General features: G+C 38.5%; 1 protein-coding gene across 1 annotated transcript in view; it reads right to left on the bottom strand.

Moving 5' to 3' along the window:
* Positions 1 to 16,864, bottom strand: part of Cog5 (component of oligomeric golgi complex 5) — a 224,784-nt gene that overhangs the window by 204,187 nt on the left and 3,733 nt on the right. The window contains exons 2-5 of the mRNA XM_057783089.1: positions 14,319 to 14,458; positions 8,419 to 8,476; positions 4,067 to 4,121; positions 3,541 to 3,610 (exon numbers count right to left, since the gene is read on the bottom strand). Coding sequence (XP_057639072.1) covers positions 3,541 to 3,610; positions 4,067 to 4,121; positions 8,419 to 8,476; positions 14,319 to 14,458 — 323 coding nt within the window. The remainder of the gene's footprint in view (positions 1 to 3,540; positions 3,611 to 4,066; positions 4,122 to 8,418; positions 8,477 to 14,318; positions 14,459 to 16,864) is intronic.

Consider the following 16,864-nt stretch of genomic DNA (forward strand, 5'->3'; position numbering starts at 1 on the left):
TAATTCTTAAATTTATGAAGAATTTATGAATTATATCAAGTAAACCCTATTATATTTTTAAAGCATGGAATTAATTTTAAAAATGTGCTGAAATCTATAAAACTTGAATTTTCATTGACTTTAAAATTTAAATGTTCTATGTAAAAGATTATAACCTCTCCAAACTTATTCTGAAAAGACTGAAGTAATTCATAAGCAAACAATATTACTAAAATGAATTAAGAAGATAGAGATAGTCCTTGAGGTGATAATTAAATTCAACTGATGTATTCATGTATATAAATGAAGCCAGAACCTTCTACTTTAGGAAAGAAAAGGTTTTCTGGGAAGAGACTGGAATGGAAGTTGGGGCAGGGGAGGAAGATATAAAAAGGTACTTTCCTCTAATTGGAGACAAAATCATAGGAATTTTATGCTCAGGGCAAAAACATTCTTCATGGCCATTTCCTTCTTGCATTCTGTCTTAGAAAGGGTTTCTATTGCTGTGAAGAGATACCAAGACCATGACAACTCTTTTAAAAGAAAAACATTTAAATGATCTGGCTTATAGTTCAGTGATTCAGCCCATTATCACCATGGTGGGAAGCATGATAGCATGCAGGACACGGTGCTAGAGAAGGAGCTGAGAGTTCCACATTTGGATCTGTAGGCAACAGGAAGTAACTGCCACACTGGGTATGACATGAGCATTTGAGACCTCAAAGCCTGCTCACAATGACCACTTCCTACAAGACCAGACCTACTTCATCCAACAAGACCACACTTATTATAAGAGCCATTTTCTTTCATACTACCACTTCCCTACCCCACGTATATTTAAACTAACTTGAAGCTCAATTAAGAACAGATTACACAGGAACATCAGTTTTCCTAATGTTTAAAATATAAACAAAATAATCAGAATAATAATGATTAACAACCTAAGTAAACTCACAAAGAGCCCCCAACAACACAGAACAATTTAAAAGGTAACACATTTCTAAGACAAAGTTCCTAAGCTGAGACTAAGCATAGGCATTATTTAGGCTTGGTTTCATATCAAACTTTTCAATCATCTTTAACTACTTTCTTTCCTTGTTCAAGGTGATCTGAAATTATCTGTATCAGTGTCTATCATCCCAGTATTGTCTCTATATGGACTGTGTCCACATTTTGAAGTGTGTCTCTCTTCTCCTCTTTCTGGTCCACAAAATACTTCCTTTACTGTTTCTTATTTAAGGGAAATATTACCAGCTTTACAAAAGACCTTCTACTTGGGCACCCAGTTGATAACTGGGGACAATTTAATTTATAGAGTTTTAAGAAGAAAGTTGATTTTCCTTTGTACGATTGCCCCGTCTCAGTATAAATTAAGAGGCCAAGAACACTAAAAAAAATGGCTCTTTAAACTGTTAATACCATTCTCCATCTCAATCTGTACTCTAAATGGAGAGTAGTGGGAAATCCCCTATATCCAGGCTTTTACATCCAGATTTGAAACTAGGAGACTGCTTCTCGGTCTGTGTGACTATAGTCTTTAAAGCCTGTCTACACCTATAGAACTTGACTCAGATACACTGAATGATTCCCATTTTCAATCAATTCCCTGTCTGCAAACTTTCTGTGCCTCTGACATACCTACTAGAAGGATAGGCAACCCTATGTGACCACCCATTGTCTCCGGACCAACAGACAACTCTCACTTGCTCTCTCCAAAGTCTTTCCCTCCCTTCCTTCTCTCTACTGACCATTTGCACATAAGGAAAACATCTTTTCCTCTCTGTCCTTCAGAGCAACCATCTAGCCAATCTCACAAGACCATTCCTCAGTTCAAGAGAATGAGGTCAGGAAACAGTCAAACATCCCCAATCAAGGAAATTTGTTTTCATTACAAGACATACTGAATGGACATATAGACAATATCGGGATGTATGCCCCCCAATACAGAAACATGGTCCAGTTTAAGGACAGTTTTAGTGACTTCTAATAAAACCATAATAGACTCCAGGATGAATTCCTTCATGTCTGTCCCCATATTAACAGGAAGTCATCTCAGTATTGATTTATTAACAGTTCTGATGAAATGGAGTGGATTCTTCAAAAGGCTACTGAAGTAGCTGGGAGCTAGCAGCCAACATCCTAATCCATGACGTCCGAACACCTGGGAAAAATGACCCCCACACAGACCCCAAATGGAACCCCAAGAACCCTATTTATAGAAGTAGTAAAGACACCTCTTAACTTGCCTCAAAACAGAAAAAGAGATGTTTAAGTATAGGTTGTCAGCTCTCACAGGGTCAAAGAAAAAAAAAAGAGTATTGTGAATTTTTCCCAACTACCTATTAAGGTCTTCTGAAAATCAACAATACCAAACCAGAATTGATGGGAACATAATCTTTAATAGCTATAAATTTCATAAACAAGCTGCCTCAGATATTTAGAGAATGCTACACAATCTTGAACTGAGGCATCAAATACCATCTTTAAATATAGGAGTCCTTTGAGATTACAACAGCAGAAAAAAATAACAAACAGAAAAGCAAAAAAGAAAAAAAGAGGATTAGAGGGAAAAAAAGCAACTATGGACTGCTTTAATTCAACCACCATCTCACAGCAGCCCACAAAACTCCAGAAAACATGCCCCATGAGAATTATGCCACCTGAACCATGACCAGTGTATATATAGCTGAAAGGTAGGGCATTGGGAAGGAACTGTTCTGAGAGGCCCAGAAAGGACCAGCTAGAAACAATTCACTTACAACAAAAATCTGGGTATTGTCTCCCAAGAGGGAGAATCCACATTTGAACTGCAAAGGCCCAAACACTCTAGGCTCCACTGTAAGTACAGTATCATATTAGTGAAGCACCAGTAACAGGTGATCCAGAGGGGAAGAAGAAAGAATACTTACTGGATACAGAAGCTGCCTTATCTATCCTGACCCAGCTTGTCAGCCATCTGTCCAATGTTAACTACCCAGTACCAGACAAGGATGGGCAGCCTAAGGGGCGAAAATTCACTTTTCTCCTTTGTTGAGGCACAGGTCCCACCATTACACATTCCTGCCAGTATCCCTGCTAGGTGGAGATCTCCTTAATACACTGGGTATCTCTGTCTCCCCGAAGGAAGAACAGAGGCATGTCTCTCTAGAGCCAGAGCACAGTATCCTCTAGCTGCTTTCTTCGTAATTCTGACATACAACTTCAGCCTGTCCCTGAAAACACAAAAGAATCCAAAGGATGGCTCCACACTCCTGTGAATGTAGGCTGTACAACTTGGACTCTGAGCTATGTTTAAAAAGGAAGAGAAAATGATGTCTGTTAGGCAAGCCTAAGGAAGAGAAGGAAAGTGGGAGTAAAGAGTGAATACAATCAAGATACACTATATGCATGTCCTAAACCATCAAAGAATAACTATCATAGAGAGACACTTACCATCAACCTCTGGCCTCTACCCCTTCATGCACAAGTACAGTCACCCGTACACACCATAGGCACAACAAATTTTTCCACTTATAAAACAGTATGAATAATAAGAATAAAGAACCAGATGTGAGAACCTACCTGGAGTCTTGCTAGTTGTGCAGTACGGGCTACTATTTTATTATATGGCTCAACAATTTTTGATTTCATCCTAAGGCCAAAAAAGGGAAAAGAATGAGAATAAAATCATTTTCAAAATATCAATGGGGGACTAGAGAAATGGACCAGTGGGTAAGTATGCTTTCTGAATAAGCATGAAAATCTGAGTTCAGACCTCAGCACCTATGTTAAAAGCTGGGCATGGCTATGTTCGAACCTGCAACCCCATGCTATCAGGGAAGGAGACAGGAGGATCGCTGGGACTCACTCCAGGTTCAATGAGAGTGTCTTTCTGTCTCAGAGGAATAGGTACAGAGTGATACTAGATAACCAACATCTATCTACCTTTGACCTCTACCCATACACATGTACATGCCACATGCACACATGTATATCACATTCAAACACAAGCATACACAAACAAGTGATTCTAAAAAGTTACATCTGTATATATATTAATGGCTAGAAATAGATTCATCTTGTATATTTATAAAGTGAACAGCAATACCTATCAACAGCCCCCTGTAAAGCTCCAATTCTTGTCTGCATCATCTGAAGAACACCTAGGAAAGATAACAATTCATATAGGCTTTATAAATTTACAAGATTCATACTGGACCAAAATAATCAAAAACAAAAATAACATAAGTACAATCTTAATGTTTTCTGCCATCATCCTGATGCAGACAAGCTATATAGCTTCTGTATTCAATTATAAAAGCTGGCTTCTAGCCTCCCACTCCCATACCCGGCCCATGACAGAAGCCCGACAGAAAACTAGGTTATCACTTACTGCTGATAGGCTTCCACGTGGCAGGGTGCAGAAATTTTAAAGCTAGACAGCGCTGAGGGCTGCACAACATTGAAAACACACTCGGCACTGCTCAGATTCTTGGAACTTTTTTTAAAATTTAAACTGTAATAGTCAAATTAGCGCTACACATATTTGCTGCAATTATTTCTTTAAAATCTTTGAGTGATATGTAAAAGCTCCAGTTGAATTCTCTGCTTAGTAACCTTCCCTGGTGTCATCTTCACTGCTGCAGTAAAGCTATATCCACAGCTTGCATTCTCAACCGTAGGCAGCACACTCCTAGGCTTTCCGCTGTTTTCTAGTTGCTCCTGTGTTCAAGGATCTCTCAAGACTTCAGGTTCACTCATCTTCCTTTCACCTACATCCTTTCAATGATTTCATTCAAACCCAACATTTAAATGCTACCTTTTCTAAGAAAGCTGATTTACTTACACATGTGTATATAGAAAGGGGCAAGTGACATCTTCTTTATACCTTCCTGTATACAGACATATACAACCTCCAGCCCTAAATTCTGGCCGGTCAAATTTAATATGTCAAAGGTGACTTCTGCAATATCCCAACCCTGCCAAGTCATAATCCTGTAAATTTATCCCATTTCAATAAGTCACATCCAGTCTAGCAAACCAAAACCTAAGGAATCGCTGTGGTGACTCTTCTCACACTGCTTTCAACCCCCTCAATGAACCCCCTCAGTTCCACTTCAATTTTACTCCCAGCAACCGCTCTCTCTATTCACCATGCCAATCAAAGGTGAATGCTCATCAACCAACTACTCTACAGGTGCTGTCCTATAGAGCCAGCAGGAAAAATCACTTACAACACTCACCCTGTCTTAGAATACTCTGATTATCAAACTGAGAGTTAACACAAATATTCAGAATGAAATAAAAATTCCTTTCCAGCAAATTTATCTGTGATTCTCTCCCTCGTTCACCCCCATTCATTCATAAAAGTCATCCTGGCCTACCTTCTTACCCTGAAATACATCAAGTTAAGCCCTGCTCCCAATGACTATTCCCTAAGCTTTCAACAGTTTCTCTCCACAGGGCAGTTCCTTCTAATCCTTCAGATTTCAACTCAAAACGTTAGCTTTTCAAGAAGGCCTTCTCTGACTATTAAAATAGGAGAGTCTCTCCTTCCTCAACTTAATGGGTTTTCTTTGTAGGACTTAAAAATGTCTGATTTTCTATTGTACATTTTGTAACTGACCTTACCATCTGAAAGAACCATTGCTTCGTGAGGACAGTGGTTTTGTCTATTCCTCAAATACCTGGTATCAAACAAGTTCTCAATTGCTCTTTAATTGACTAAATGAACAGTGGGGGAAAAATGGGAATAAATTCTCCTTTAAAATAGGTTGAGTCGGGTAGTGGTGGCGCATGCCTTTAATCCCAATACTTGGGAGGCAGAGGCAGGAGGATCTCTGTGAGTTCGAGGCCAGCCTGGACTACAAAGTTAGGTCCAGGACAGGCTCCAAAGCTATATAGAGAAACCCTGTCCCAGGAGAAAAAAAGTAATAATAAAGCCTGGATGAAATTCAACCAACTTACAAATGTTTTCAAATACCAGGGGGAAAGGCGAAGAAGTTAGAATTAATGATTACATTTTCAAAGTATAGTATACTTTTCAGCATCTCAAAATAACATTCTAATAAGTGTTTTGAAATATACCCTATACTAATATACAAATACATACATACATATATATGTAGATATATGAATTTATTTATTTACTTATAAGGGCTTCACAAAGCCTTGGTCCTCCAGGGCCTCACACATGTTAAGGACATTGTTTAACAATGACTTAAACCCAGCCCACACACATTAGGGACACTGTTTAACACTGACTTACAACCCAGTCCAATTGTGTTTTAAATGTTGTAACCCTTTAAAAAAGTATTCTGGTCAGGTGGTGGTGGTGCACGCCTTTAATGCAAGCACTCAAGAGAAAGATGCAGGCAGATCTATGTGAGTTCGAGGCCAGCCTGGTCTACAAGAGCTACTCCAGGACAGGCTCCAAAGCTACAGAGAAACTCTGTCTCAAGAAAGCAAAAAACAAACAAACAAAAAAGTATTCTGGGAAAGGGACTGGAGAGATAGCCCAGCCTTTAAAGGCTAAGAATCACAACCAGAAGGACAAAAAGTACCCTGGGAAAGACAAGCACTGTCCAACTGTAAGAATTTGCAGATAGAAAAGACCTAATGAGGCTGAGGATGGGGAACCAACCACTCCTTTAATCCCAGCACTCTAGAGGCAGAGGCAGAGGCAGAGGAATTTCTATAAGTGTGAGGTGACCAGGGCCTACACAGTTAGTTTCAGGCCAGACAGGACTAAACAGTGAGACCCACTCAAAAAAAAATAGTAAGAGGAGCTGGGCAGTGGTGGTGCCCACTTTAATCCCAGCACTTGGTAGGCAGAAGCAGGCAGACCTCTGAATTAGAAGATAGCCTGGTCTACAGAATGAGTTCCAGGACAGCCAGAACTACACAGGGAAATTCAGTCTCAGAAAACCAAATTAAATTTTAAGAAATACATAAATAAATGAGAGATTAAATGAAGACATAATGAATTTTTCCATCTTGATGATGACCCACCTAATCAATGTACTACATTATTTCACAAGTGAAAACTATATTATTGCTTTTAAAATTACCATTAACATATTACTGTTCTCAGAAACACATAAAAAGGGTAAGAGATTAAAAATGAGTTAGGGCTATCAATACTTAGAAACTCTAACTTCTTCAGATTTTCAAGTTAACAATCAAACTATCATTTCCCAGAATGTTAAGATCTTTCCCCATATACATTAGAACACCAGGGATTCTACGGTAAACTCATTCCCTTGACACCATGAGAAATACCATTAGATGAAATCAAGGATATTGCATCACAGAAAACAAACCCCTTTTTCCTTAACAATTTGATCAACATAATAGAAAAGAAAATCATTTAACTTTCTCTGGATGTGGTTAATAACAGTAATCAAAAGACAAGGGTCACAATTTGACAAAAACTACAGTTATCTGACAAGAAAAACCTCAGCTGAAAAAAATGCCTCCATCCAGATTGCCTATAGGAATTCGAAAGGGCATTTTCTTGATTAATGCATAATGTGGGAGAGCTCAGCCCGCAGTGGGTAGTACCATGCCTGGGTGGGTGGTTCTGAGGTGGATAAGAAAGAAAATAAGTGAGCCATGGAGAACAAATTCAACAACTGAAATAAATGTGAATAATTGAACAGCACTCCTCCATGGCCTCTGATTCAGAGCCTGCTGCGAGTTCCTGTCCTGACTTTCCTCAGAGATAAAGCTTGAAATGAAAGCTGCAAGCTGAACTAAACCCTAACTCCCCAAATTACTTTTGGTCATGGTCTTTTATCACAGCAACAGAAACTCTGAGACAGAAAGCAGTAATGAAAACATAATAGTAACATTTCATACTTATGAATAAAATCAAGAAGAAATGAAAAATTCATAAAAGAATTAGTCAAACATGAATCACACAAAAAACTCTGATCTGTTATTATTCTTCTATATTTTCATTATTAAGAATGTCAAAGAAAGGAAAAATACATAAAATTTCACACCTACTTCCATTATTACCTACTCTAACAATACAATTTTTTATTGTTTTAATTCACTAAGACTTACAGGAATATTCATATATGCAAGCCTGTTTTGAGCATTTTCCTCAATCATTTAATCCTTAAGATAACATCATCATTTAGGTACATATAGTGTATCTGTTACAAATAGGAAAATGCAGCGGAGCAAAGTTAACCACCTTGCCCAAGAAGTGATCTGGACCTAGATGGTTTAGCTCAGGGATCAGTTAATGAGGTTTTAAGTTTTCCTAGTACGCTGCCACCTCATCCATTTTTCATGTTATCTGTTGGTTGCTTTAGATCTTCCTGGTCAAGCTCAGTAGCTACAACGGAGTCTGTATGGACAACAAAACCTTCTAGTCAACCCTCCAGCTCAAAAAAGCTTGTGGGTCCCTAACCAAGTTCCATCTAATAGTAATAAATAATGATAATATACCTTCCAAAGACTCAATCCCAGTTGCTTGTGCCAATAAATCTTCATGTCTTGCAACAACCTAAAAAATCAAGAATAAAAAAAAAAAATCAGCATTTACTCTGCTTAACTATCCAAGGTCTCCCTTGCTATATAAAGAAAACAGATACTATACATACACACACATGCACATACATGTGCATGTTATGAGGTGTGCTTGAGATGAACGCATAAATCACAATACAGAGCAAAAGAACATAGTGCTAACTCTGCCTTCGTCTATTTGGTGTGGGAGCCCATAAGTGGCTCTGCTACATCTTGATATAAGGTCAGATGTAGGCTGAGGTTGCTGTCCCACCCAATCCCACAATAAACACACAGAAATTTGTATTAATTGCAATATTGTTTGGCTAATAGCTTAAGTGTATTTCTAGCTATCTCTTACATCTTAATTAACCCATTTCTATTATTTTATATTTTACCACAAGGATTGTGGTAAGGTTTTGGCTGGCAGCTACATGGCTTCTCCCTGACTCTACCTACTCTCTTTATATCTCTTTCAGCCTTGCTTTACTCTGTTAAGCCATTAGCCAAAAGTAGTGTCTTTATTAACCAACAGCAATAAAACACATTCACAGCATACATCACCTCCCACATCACCTCCCCTTTTCTGTCTAAATTAAAAGGAAGGTTTTAACTTTAACATAGCAAGATTACATATAACAAGACAGGTATCAAGCAAGAATCCCAGTTACAATAATTATATCTACTTTATCTTTTATTATAACTAAGGAAAACTATAATAATAACTATCTATTCTTCAACTCCATCAAAGACTTCAGAATGATATATTACCAAAGTAAACAGGAAATGCATTGTAAGCAACTTCCAAAACTCTAGAATTGACAGAGACATCTTGCTGCCTGGACAGTCACCCAAAGTTCTTCTGTAACATTGTGAGCACCCAACTTCAGCCTACAGGCTCATAGTATCCAAAAGACTTTTCCTTGAAGCAGGAAATTTCAAAGACAGTTCCACCTATATTGGCAGTTTGCCAGTCACTTTCTTTTCTGTCCTGCAGAATGTCTTGCAGATTCGTTGATGAAGTAGGAACACCAAAGGAAGGTCTAACCATTAGGCAAGTTCAGCAGCCATTTTTCTTTGGGTTCTGCAAGTCCAGTCAAGCAGTTCAGGCAAGAGCAGTTTCTTGCCCAAATGGCAAACAGACTCCATATGGAGCCTCTTCAATGCCCATCTTCCTCTTGAAGTAATTGTTGCTGCCAGGAGCAGATAAGTCTCATTGTCAAAAAAAAAAAATCCTAAGTTTTTAAAATACTTTAAATGTCATATTCTGAAGGTCTCTGAAAGATTTGAAGAATACCTATCTAACTGAAATATATCTCTATATATCTAGAAAACCCAACATGACTACAAACGACTATTATAGATGATTACCGATTAACCTATATTTCTTAATTATACATTACATTTTTAAATGAGCCACACAAATACAATACCTTAATCAAGAGCAGAAATATATATATATAAGAAAATTGATCTTAAATTTGTATCACTAAACCATGATCCATACCAATGCTAAGTTTCCATCTCTATAGCATATCCCCCCTTTAAATGTAAAGAAACATTATAAGCAATATTTGGGAATTTGGGTGTAGTTCTCTCCAAACTGTTTCCTGCTTTTGGATGGGTGAAGTAATTTGGGGGAGGGGTGTTTACGGCAACCTTTCAGGGGGTCTGGAAGAAATTAACAGGTTCTCATCCTCGGTGGAAACAAAAGCAGAAGTTCTTTTCCAAAGCAATATATCCTTAGACCCAAATTTTGAAGTCTAGATATCTTTAAAGTATATATGGTGATTTAGTTTAGCAGTACATACAATGAAATGTCTCTCTGTACTTGGCTCATTCAGTCAAAAATTCAAAGAAAACACAATAATATACACAATCCAGACTCTCTGTGTATTTTCTATTTTTAAGTGGCTTATTTTTCTTTACTCCTTTTAATTTATGACTGTTTATACTCTATCTCTTTAAAGACTTTACCTTTTTTTAAAAGAAATTTACATCTTTTTATAACTGTCTATATTCTTATTTTTTTCTCTCCCAAACCTATATACATTTATCCAACACCGTGACCCATTTAGAGGTTTTTTTTTTAACTGAATCTGTCTTTATTGTGTATATATAATTATTTTCTGACCAAAATTGCCTTTTTTTATTGCTAAGAAGGCATGACTAGGACCAACTCCAGGTCCTGCCTGTTGACTCTGCCCAGTCCAAGATGGCAGAGGTCCATTCACCACCTCTGAGACTGCCGGGTGGAAGCCACGCTCACCACCTCAACTCTGATAACCAGTTGGCCCATGTTGCCACCAAGTAACTTGCAGCACGCTGCCCACAAACCCCATTCAAGTGCTCAGCCTCCTGAAAGAGACAGAGTTCATGCTGGCAGCACAGACCCGGAAGCCACCTTTCAAAACTGCACAGGGTTTTGTTTTTTGTTTTTTGCTACCACTAAATTGGGAAAACCTCTCTTAAAGGAGCTACGGCAGCCCTGCTCGTTGCCAGCAAACAGAGCATCTCCAGAAAAAAAAAATGTGGCTAAATGTTGTTTTTTAGTGTCTAGAATTCCTTTCTAAGCCCTCTCAGGTTTTATATGGATTTAGCCAGCATAGGCTGGTGTGCCAATCTGTTGACTGAGGTTGCTATCCTACCCGTCCCACAATAATCAGAGAGTTCAAGCCTATTATTACTCCTTCAAAGTCACACAACAGAATGTCTACCCAAGGTGAAGTTGCTGTACATCTTGCCTGGGTAATAGGATGTTTTGACCTAGGGTGTAGCTATTTTATGTTTTGGGTACTAAGAATGTAACTACTTTGTTCTTTGTATCTGGGGGAAAAAAAGCCTTTTGCCTTCCCCTCCTTTCTGAATTGGGTATATAAAGGATATGAGAAATAAACACGAAGCAGATTCAGTATTCATTGAAATGTCCTCCCAGATCTATTCTCAGTCTCACATCTATTTTTCCTTAATCCATACTCCCCTTCTCGAGAACATATGGACAAGTCAGCTGGACCAAGACAATTTGGGGTAAAACAAAGTACTATATCACAGCCCAGATAATAAACAAGAGATTCATCATCATAGTTCTGAAGGCTCAAGTCCAAGATCAAGTGTAGGCAACCAGCATCCATCCATCATCTGTGGTGCCTTCTGTGTCCTGACATGGAAGAAAGGTGAATAATCTCTTGTGGGGCTCTGCCAGTTTAACAAGGTACTAATCACCTCCCCCAAACCCACCTCTCCAAATTATCACACTGGGGATGGTTTCAATATGTGAACTGTAAGGTTAAAAAGGCCAAGGGAAAACGAGCCCTACCTGACTAGACCTGAGACCTGGGTCAAGAAGAAACACCATGACCCTGACTTGACCTTAGGACCAAAGCTTGAAATTGGACCAATGCCTGAGCTTGCCCCAGAGTCAGGCTGCAGAATTTCACCAATTCCTTAGCACAGAATCCCACAAATCTCTGGGGTCCCTGAACACAGAATCCCAACAATCCCTGAGCATGAAATCCTATCAATCCCTGAGCTTGCCCCAGAATCAGGCTACAAAAACCTACCAATCCAAAGCCACCCTGGAAAGGACACACACCCCAAGAAATCCTATATAAGGTCTTTGCTGCTGTTTCTCACCCAAGGCAGCCATCTTCCTTTCAAATAAATCTCTTGAATGAGGTTTGTTGTGTGGTGTGACATTTTCTCCAGAGCTTGTAACAAATTTCTCTGGAGCAGAGTAGAGACACAACACCTTCCCTGGGAAACTTTCCCCTAGCAGAACAGACTTGTTACACTCCAGGAACCTGAGCAGAGCTGAAAGGCTTTGCCAGAGCAGAGCAGAATGGAACAGAGCTGTAACATTCTCAGGAGCAGAGGTGTGGGGAAACCCTCCCCTGATGGAGACGAGTTGCTACACTGGCATTGGGGCACCCTTTCCCTGGGGCAGAGCTGTAAGCTGTTATGGTTACAGTGACTTTGTGGTATTCCTCGGCTTCCGACTACCAGGATACCTTTCCATCTGAGCTGCAATGCTAATATGAACATATAAATATATAGGATTGCAGCTTATTTGGAAAACTGTGTGTATACTATGCATGAGGCCCTGGGAAATACAAACTTGGGACATGGCCAATTCTCCACTTTCCTAACTGTGTAAGCAGATGACAAAATTCATGTTGATAGGCTTTCTTATGCTTTATCTCTAGAGAATTATTTCAAAGTCAAGTTTTTCTCTATTCTTGGACTTAGGTCCCTGTGTCAAGCTCCCTGTTTAAGTCCCGAGTGGTTAGGCCCCATCCCTAAGGACCAGCCAGGTTCTGCCCACAGAACACTCTAAGGGTCATAACAGCCTGTCTCAGCCTCTTGAGACAAAGGTAGTCAAACTCTGCCCTCAGAACAAAAAGCCCAAACTCTCTGAGCTTGAAAACCCACCAATCCCCACCATAGAAATCTCCACCCTGGAAAATTCCACCCCCAAGAAACCATATATAAGCCTGCCACCTACACAGTTCTTCACTGCTTCTCTCTCAAGCAGAGGCAGACATCTTTCAGTCTGAGCACTGGTAGAGGTAAAAGGTCTCTCAAGTGGCTGTACTGCTTCTCTGATCTCTCAGCTTTCACCCCAATATATGATTCAAGGCTTTATTTATTAAGACCAATTAGAATTCGTGCTATAAAACTCTATGCAGAGTTTAAAGATATTCTCCTCTGCTCCTGTAAAACACCTTGTATCGTTCTATGTAAAAAAGGCTTCACCTGACAGTTATTTCTGTCTGTATCTGTCACTAATCTTTGGAGTCTTTAGAGAACCAAGAAATGTGTTCTCATTTCTGTATTCCATAGCCTAACACAAAACAGTATTACGTGCCTTCTAAATATTTGATATTTGTATTCTAAACATGTAATCAGAATTTTAAAGTTGAAGTGACCTTACAAGTCATCATAATCCTTTTAAGCTATTCTTTCCATTAATAAAGAAACTCAAAAACAAAGTTAAATGGGTATATCTCATATAATGATATGAGAGATTTAGATTTCCCGGTAAACCGAGCATTTATTCACAAACTTATTCATCCATCTTCAATAACTACTCAAACAAAAAGTAATGTAAGGATTGTGAGACCTGGGGCTATATAGCTCAGTTGGTAGGGTGCCTGTCTGGCACATGTAAGTCTCCAGGGTTCAATCCCCAGTGCTACAAAACAAACAAACCAACAAAGAAGTAGACCATAGAACAATCCTACAAAGTTTATCAATTATAGATGGACCATTTAAGTTTATCAACAGAAATATCTTTTTTTAAAAAACTCAAATAAATGAAGTGGTAAGAATGTCAACCACCGTGACTGCACACCTAAGCTTGGGACCTATCTCCTAATGCTTATATGTGCTCTATGATATCACAACATTTATTGAGTTTCTATAATTTCAGCAAATGTTATACTCTGTACTTAAGAAAATATAAACACTTCCTGTGAGACATCCCAATATTACTTATTCAAATTGTTCTACTTCTAAAATTCCATTTCATTTTCTGCTATCATTATCAAAGGTGTCTATTTCACCCAAAACACTCACTGTAAAATAATATTAATAAGAATAATAACAATTCTTCAGGTAATAAACAGAAAAAGCAAATGATTCCAGAAAGATAGGTTAATATGTTTTCAACTAATTAAAAAGTAGTTTACAAAAAACGTCACAAAAATGTAATTAAAGTGATGCTGGTAAGTTAAGCATTTGTTTATAGAAATATACATTTGGCTTTAACAAAGATGAGATGGCAAAGGGATAAACAGTCACTTCTGTCGAATAATCTCTCCGACCCAGAAGACGGATGTTACCTGTAGATGTAGCTCTTTATCCAACTGACTGATCCCCTGGGCAAGTTTTGCTAGTTGCTCAGCAATTACAGCTTGATGAATAGATTGAGAAGTATAAGCTTTTACATCAAAGTCTTCATTTAAAAAGTCACTGTAACAGTCTAGGAAAAAACAAAGGAAAACTTACCAACAGTTATCAAGCAATAGATCAATTATAATCATATTTAGCATGTTTTAAGACCTTCTATGCACAAGGAACCGTTGCAGACACTACCTAGAACAATGGGGAATTGGAGCAGACTGCAGCAGACAGAAAAGATAATACTCGTGAGAGAATACTTATGTTCTGGGTGCTCTAAGTCCAGGTCCTTACTCCTTCAGTCCCCACACAGTCCTGATGTGATGTGGGATTCTCCTCTGTATGCTGTGAATGTGTTTTATTACCACTGACTAACATAGAAGCTACTTTGGACCGATATATAGCATGGCACAATATACACAGGCGAGATCTATGATATATCATAGATCTATTGTGAGAGAGTAGGTGGAGTCAAAGAGATGCCATGTAGCTGACGGAGACAGATGCCCGGGAAACTTACCAGTAAACTAAGAGCTTCATGGTAAAATACAAAATAATAGAAATGGGTTAATTCAATATGCCTAAGTGATTGGTCAAGCAATGTTTTAATTAATATAGTTTCTGTGTGATTATTTTGGGTCTTGGCAGCGAGGAAATGAACGAGCAGTCTCAGCCTATAATGATATGTGGGAAAACATATTTTTTCTCCACTTCACAGGTGCAATTTATCCAGTGTTACTATCTGAGATTCCAATACTGAAAGTAAAAATGCTGAGTCCAGGAGTCTAATCCGCTCTGCTGTTTCTTCTTTGTTGTTATTGTTTTGCTTTGCTTTCTGGTTTTTCATTTATGGGTTTATAGATTTTTATACACACACACACACCATGATTTCTTTTTCCAGACTATCTGAACGCAATTTTTATATCCATTTATTTTACCTTTAAGTCATAAATTTCAATATTACCTATAAGCTTGTATTTGCCTATTTGTATTCACAATTTAGATTCAGTTTTTATAACAATATTTATGCACTGATCTAGAGATATCTGAAGCAACAAATACTATCAGTGGTCAGTTTTCCTGAAGCATATTCCTAGCAATAATCTCACTCTCCTGGAATAAAGATTAAAGTTGATAGTTGTGATTTTAATCTTTTATTCAGTGTTTTCCTTCCTTGTGATTCACCTGTATTGCATTGGTCTATATCCATTACAATACACACTCCACCAAGGGAAGCGATTCTGTTTACTACCACATCTCTAAGGACTAACCTGGCCAGACAATGGCAGGTGTCAGATGAATTAATCTATACATCATCTCAAAGTATCATTGTGCAAAGAGCAAAACAGTCTTAACTATTCTCAAAGTCTAATTACTCTTAAACTGAAGTAATAGAATACGACTACTTTGATCCTAATTCTAAAAGTTCTATTTTCTTCCAGTTTGCCAAGTTTTCCTCAGAATTAAGAACGCTACCAAATTCAGTCATTCCACACAGAAAGTTTACCACCAGGAAAAGTCAAAATGACATGTTTTGACAAGGGTAAGAATAAGTTTAGTAAAACTAGATGACAGAATTATGTATTAGGCAGAAAATGTAAAGAAAAAATGAAGTTTCAAAGGAAGGCTGGAGGGCAGTTTGAAAAATGCTTGCAAGATGTGCAAAATAGTCAACTTATGTGCTACTGGTGGTTCTAAGCCTAGCAAGAGCACTGCCAGTTTTGTATTCTACAACAACAATTCTTGCAGGAACAGAGAATAACTACAATGGGATTTGTTACACAGCAGTGTGCTTGAGTTAGTATCTACTAGTTTTTAGCAGCTAACTATTGGTGTAGAAGGTCCTTCTGTTTATGTGTGTCTTTCATTGGTTAATGAATAAAGAAACTGCCTTGGCCTAGTTGATAGGGCAGAACTTGGGCAGACAGGAGATGACAACTGAATGCTGGGAGGAAGAAAGGCGGAGTAGGAGAGGCACCATGGAGCCGCCAGAGACAGACATGCTGAATCTTTCCCAGTAAGCCACAGCCTCGTGGTAATATACAGATTAATAGAAATGGGTTAAATTAATGTAAGAGTTAGCCAATAAGAAGCTAGAGCTAATGGGCCAAACAGTGATTTAATTAATACAGTTTCTGTGTGGTTATTTCGGGCCTAAGCTAGCTGCGCACCCAGGATGTACAAGGGCCGCCCTACCTCCTATAAACTATGACATTTTCAGGAGTTCTTTGAGCCAGACAGTATTATATGTAGGCTTTAAACCAGTTGGGATAGGGGTATTTATACCATGAAATACACAAAATACCAATGAAACCAGTCTTTTTCTTATTTTCCATGGTGTTGTCCAGGCCATAGGTCATGTCTAGGTCTGTGGCCCTATAGCAGCCAGGGTCTGTGTTAAAGTCCGCAGATCCTAGTGCCACTGAAGGCCATGGGGACGCCCCAGGTCTAGGGCCATGCTGCCAATGCGGACATGTCCATCTAGTGG

The sequence above is a fragment of the Chionomys nivalis genome, chromosome 10 (assembly GCF_950005125.1).
Source record: "Chionomys nivalis chromosome 10, mChiNiv1.1, whole genome shotgun sequence".
Taxonomy (NCBI): Eukaryota; Metazoa; Chordata; class Mammalia; order Rodentia; family Cricetidae; genus Chionomys; species Chionomys nivalis.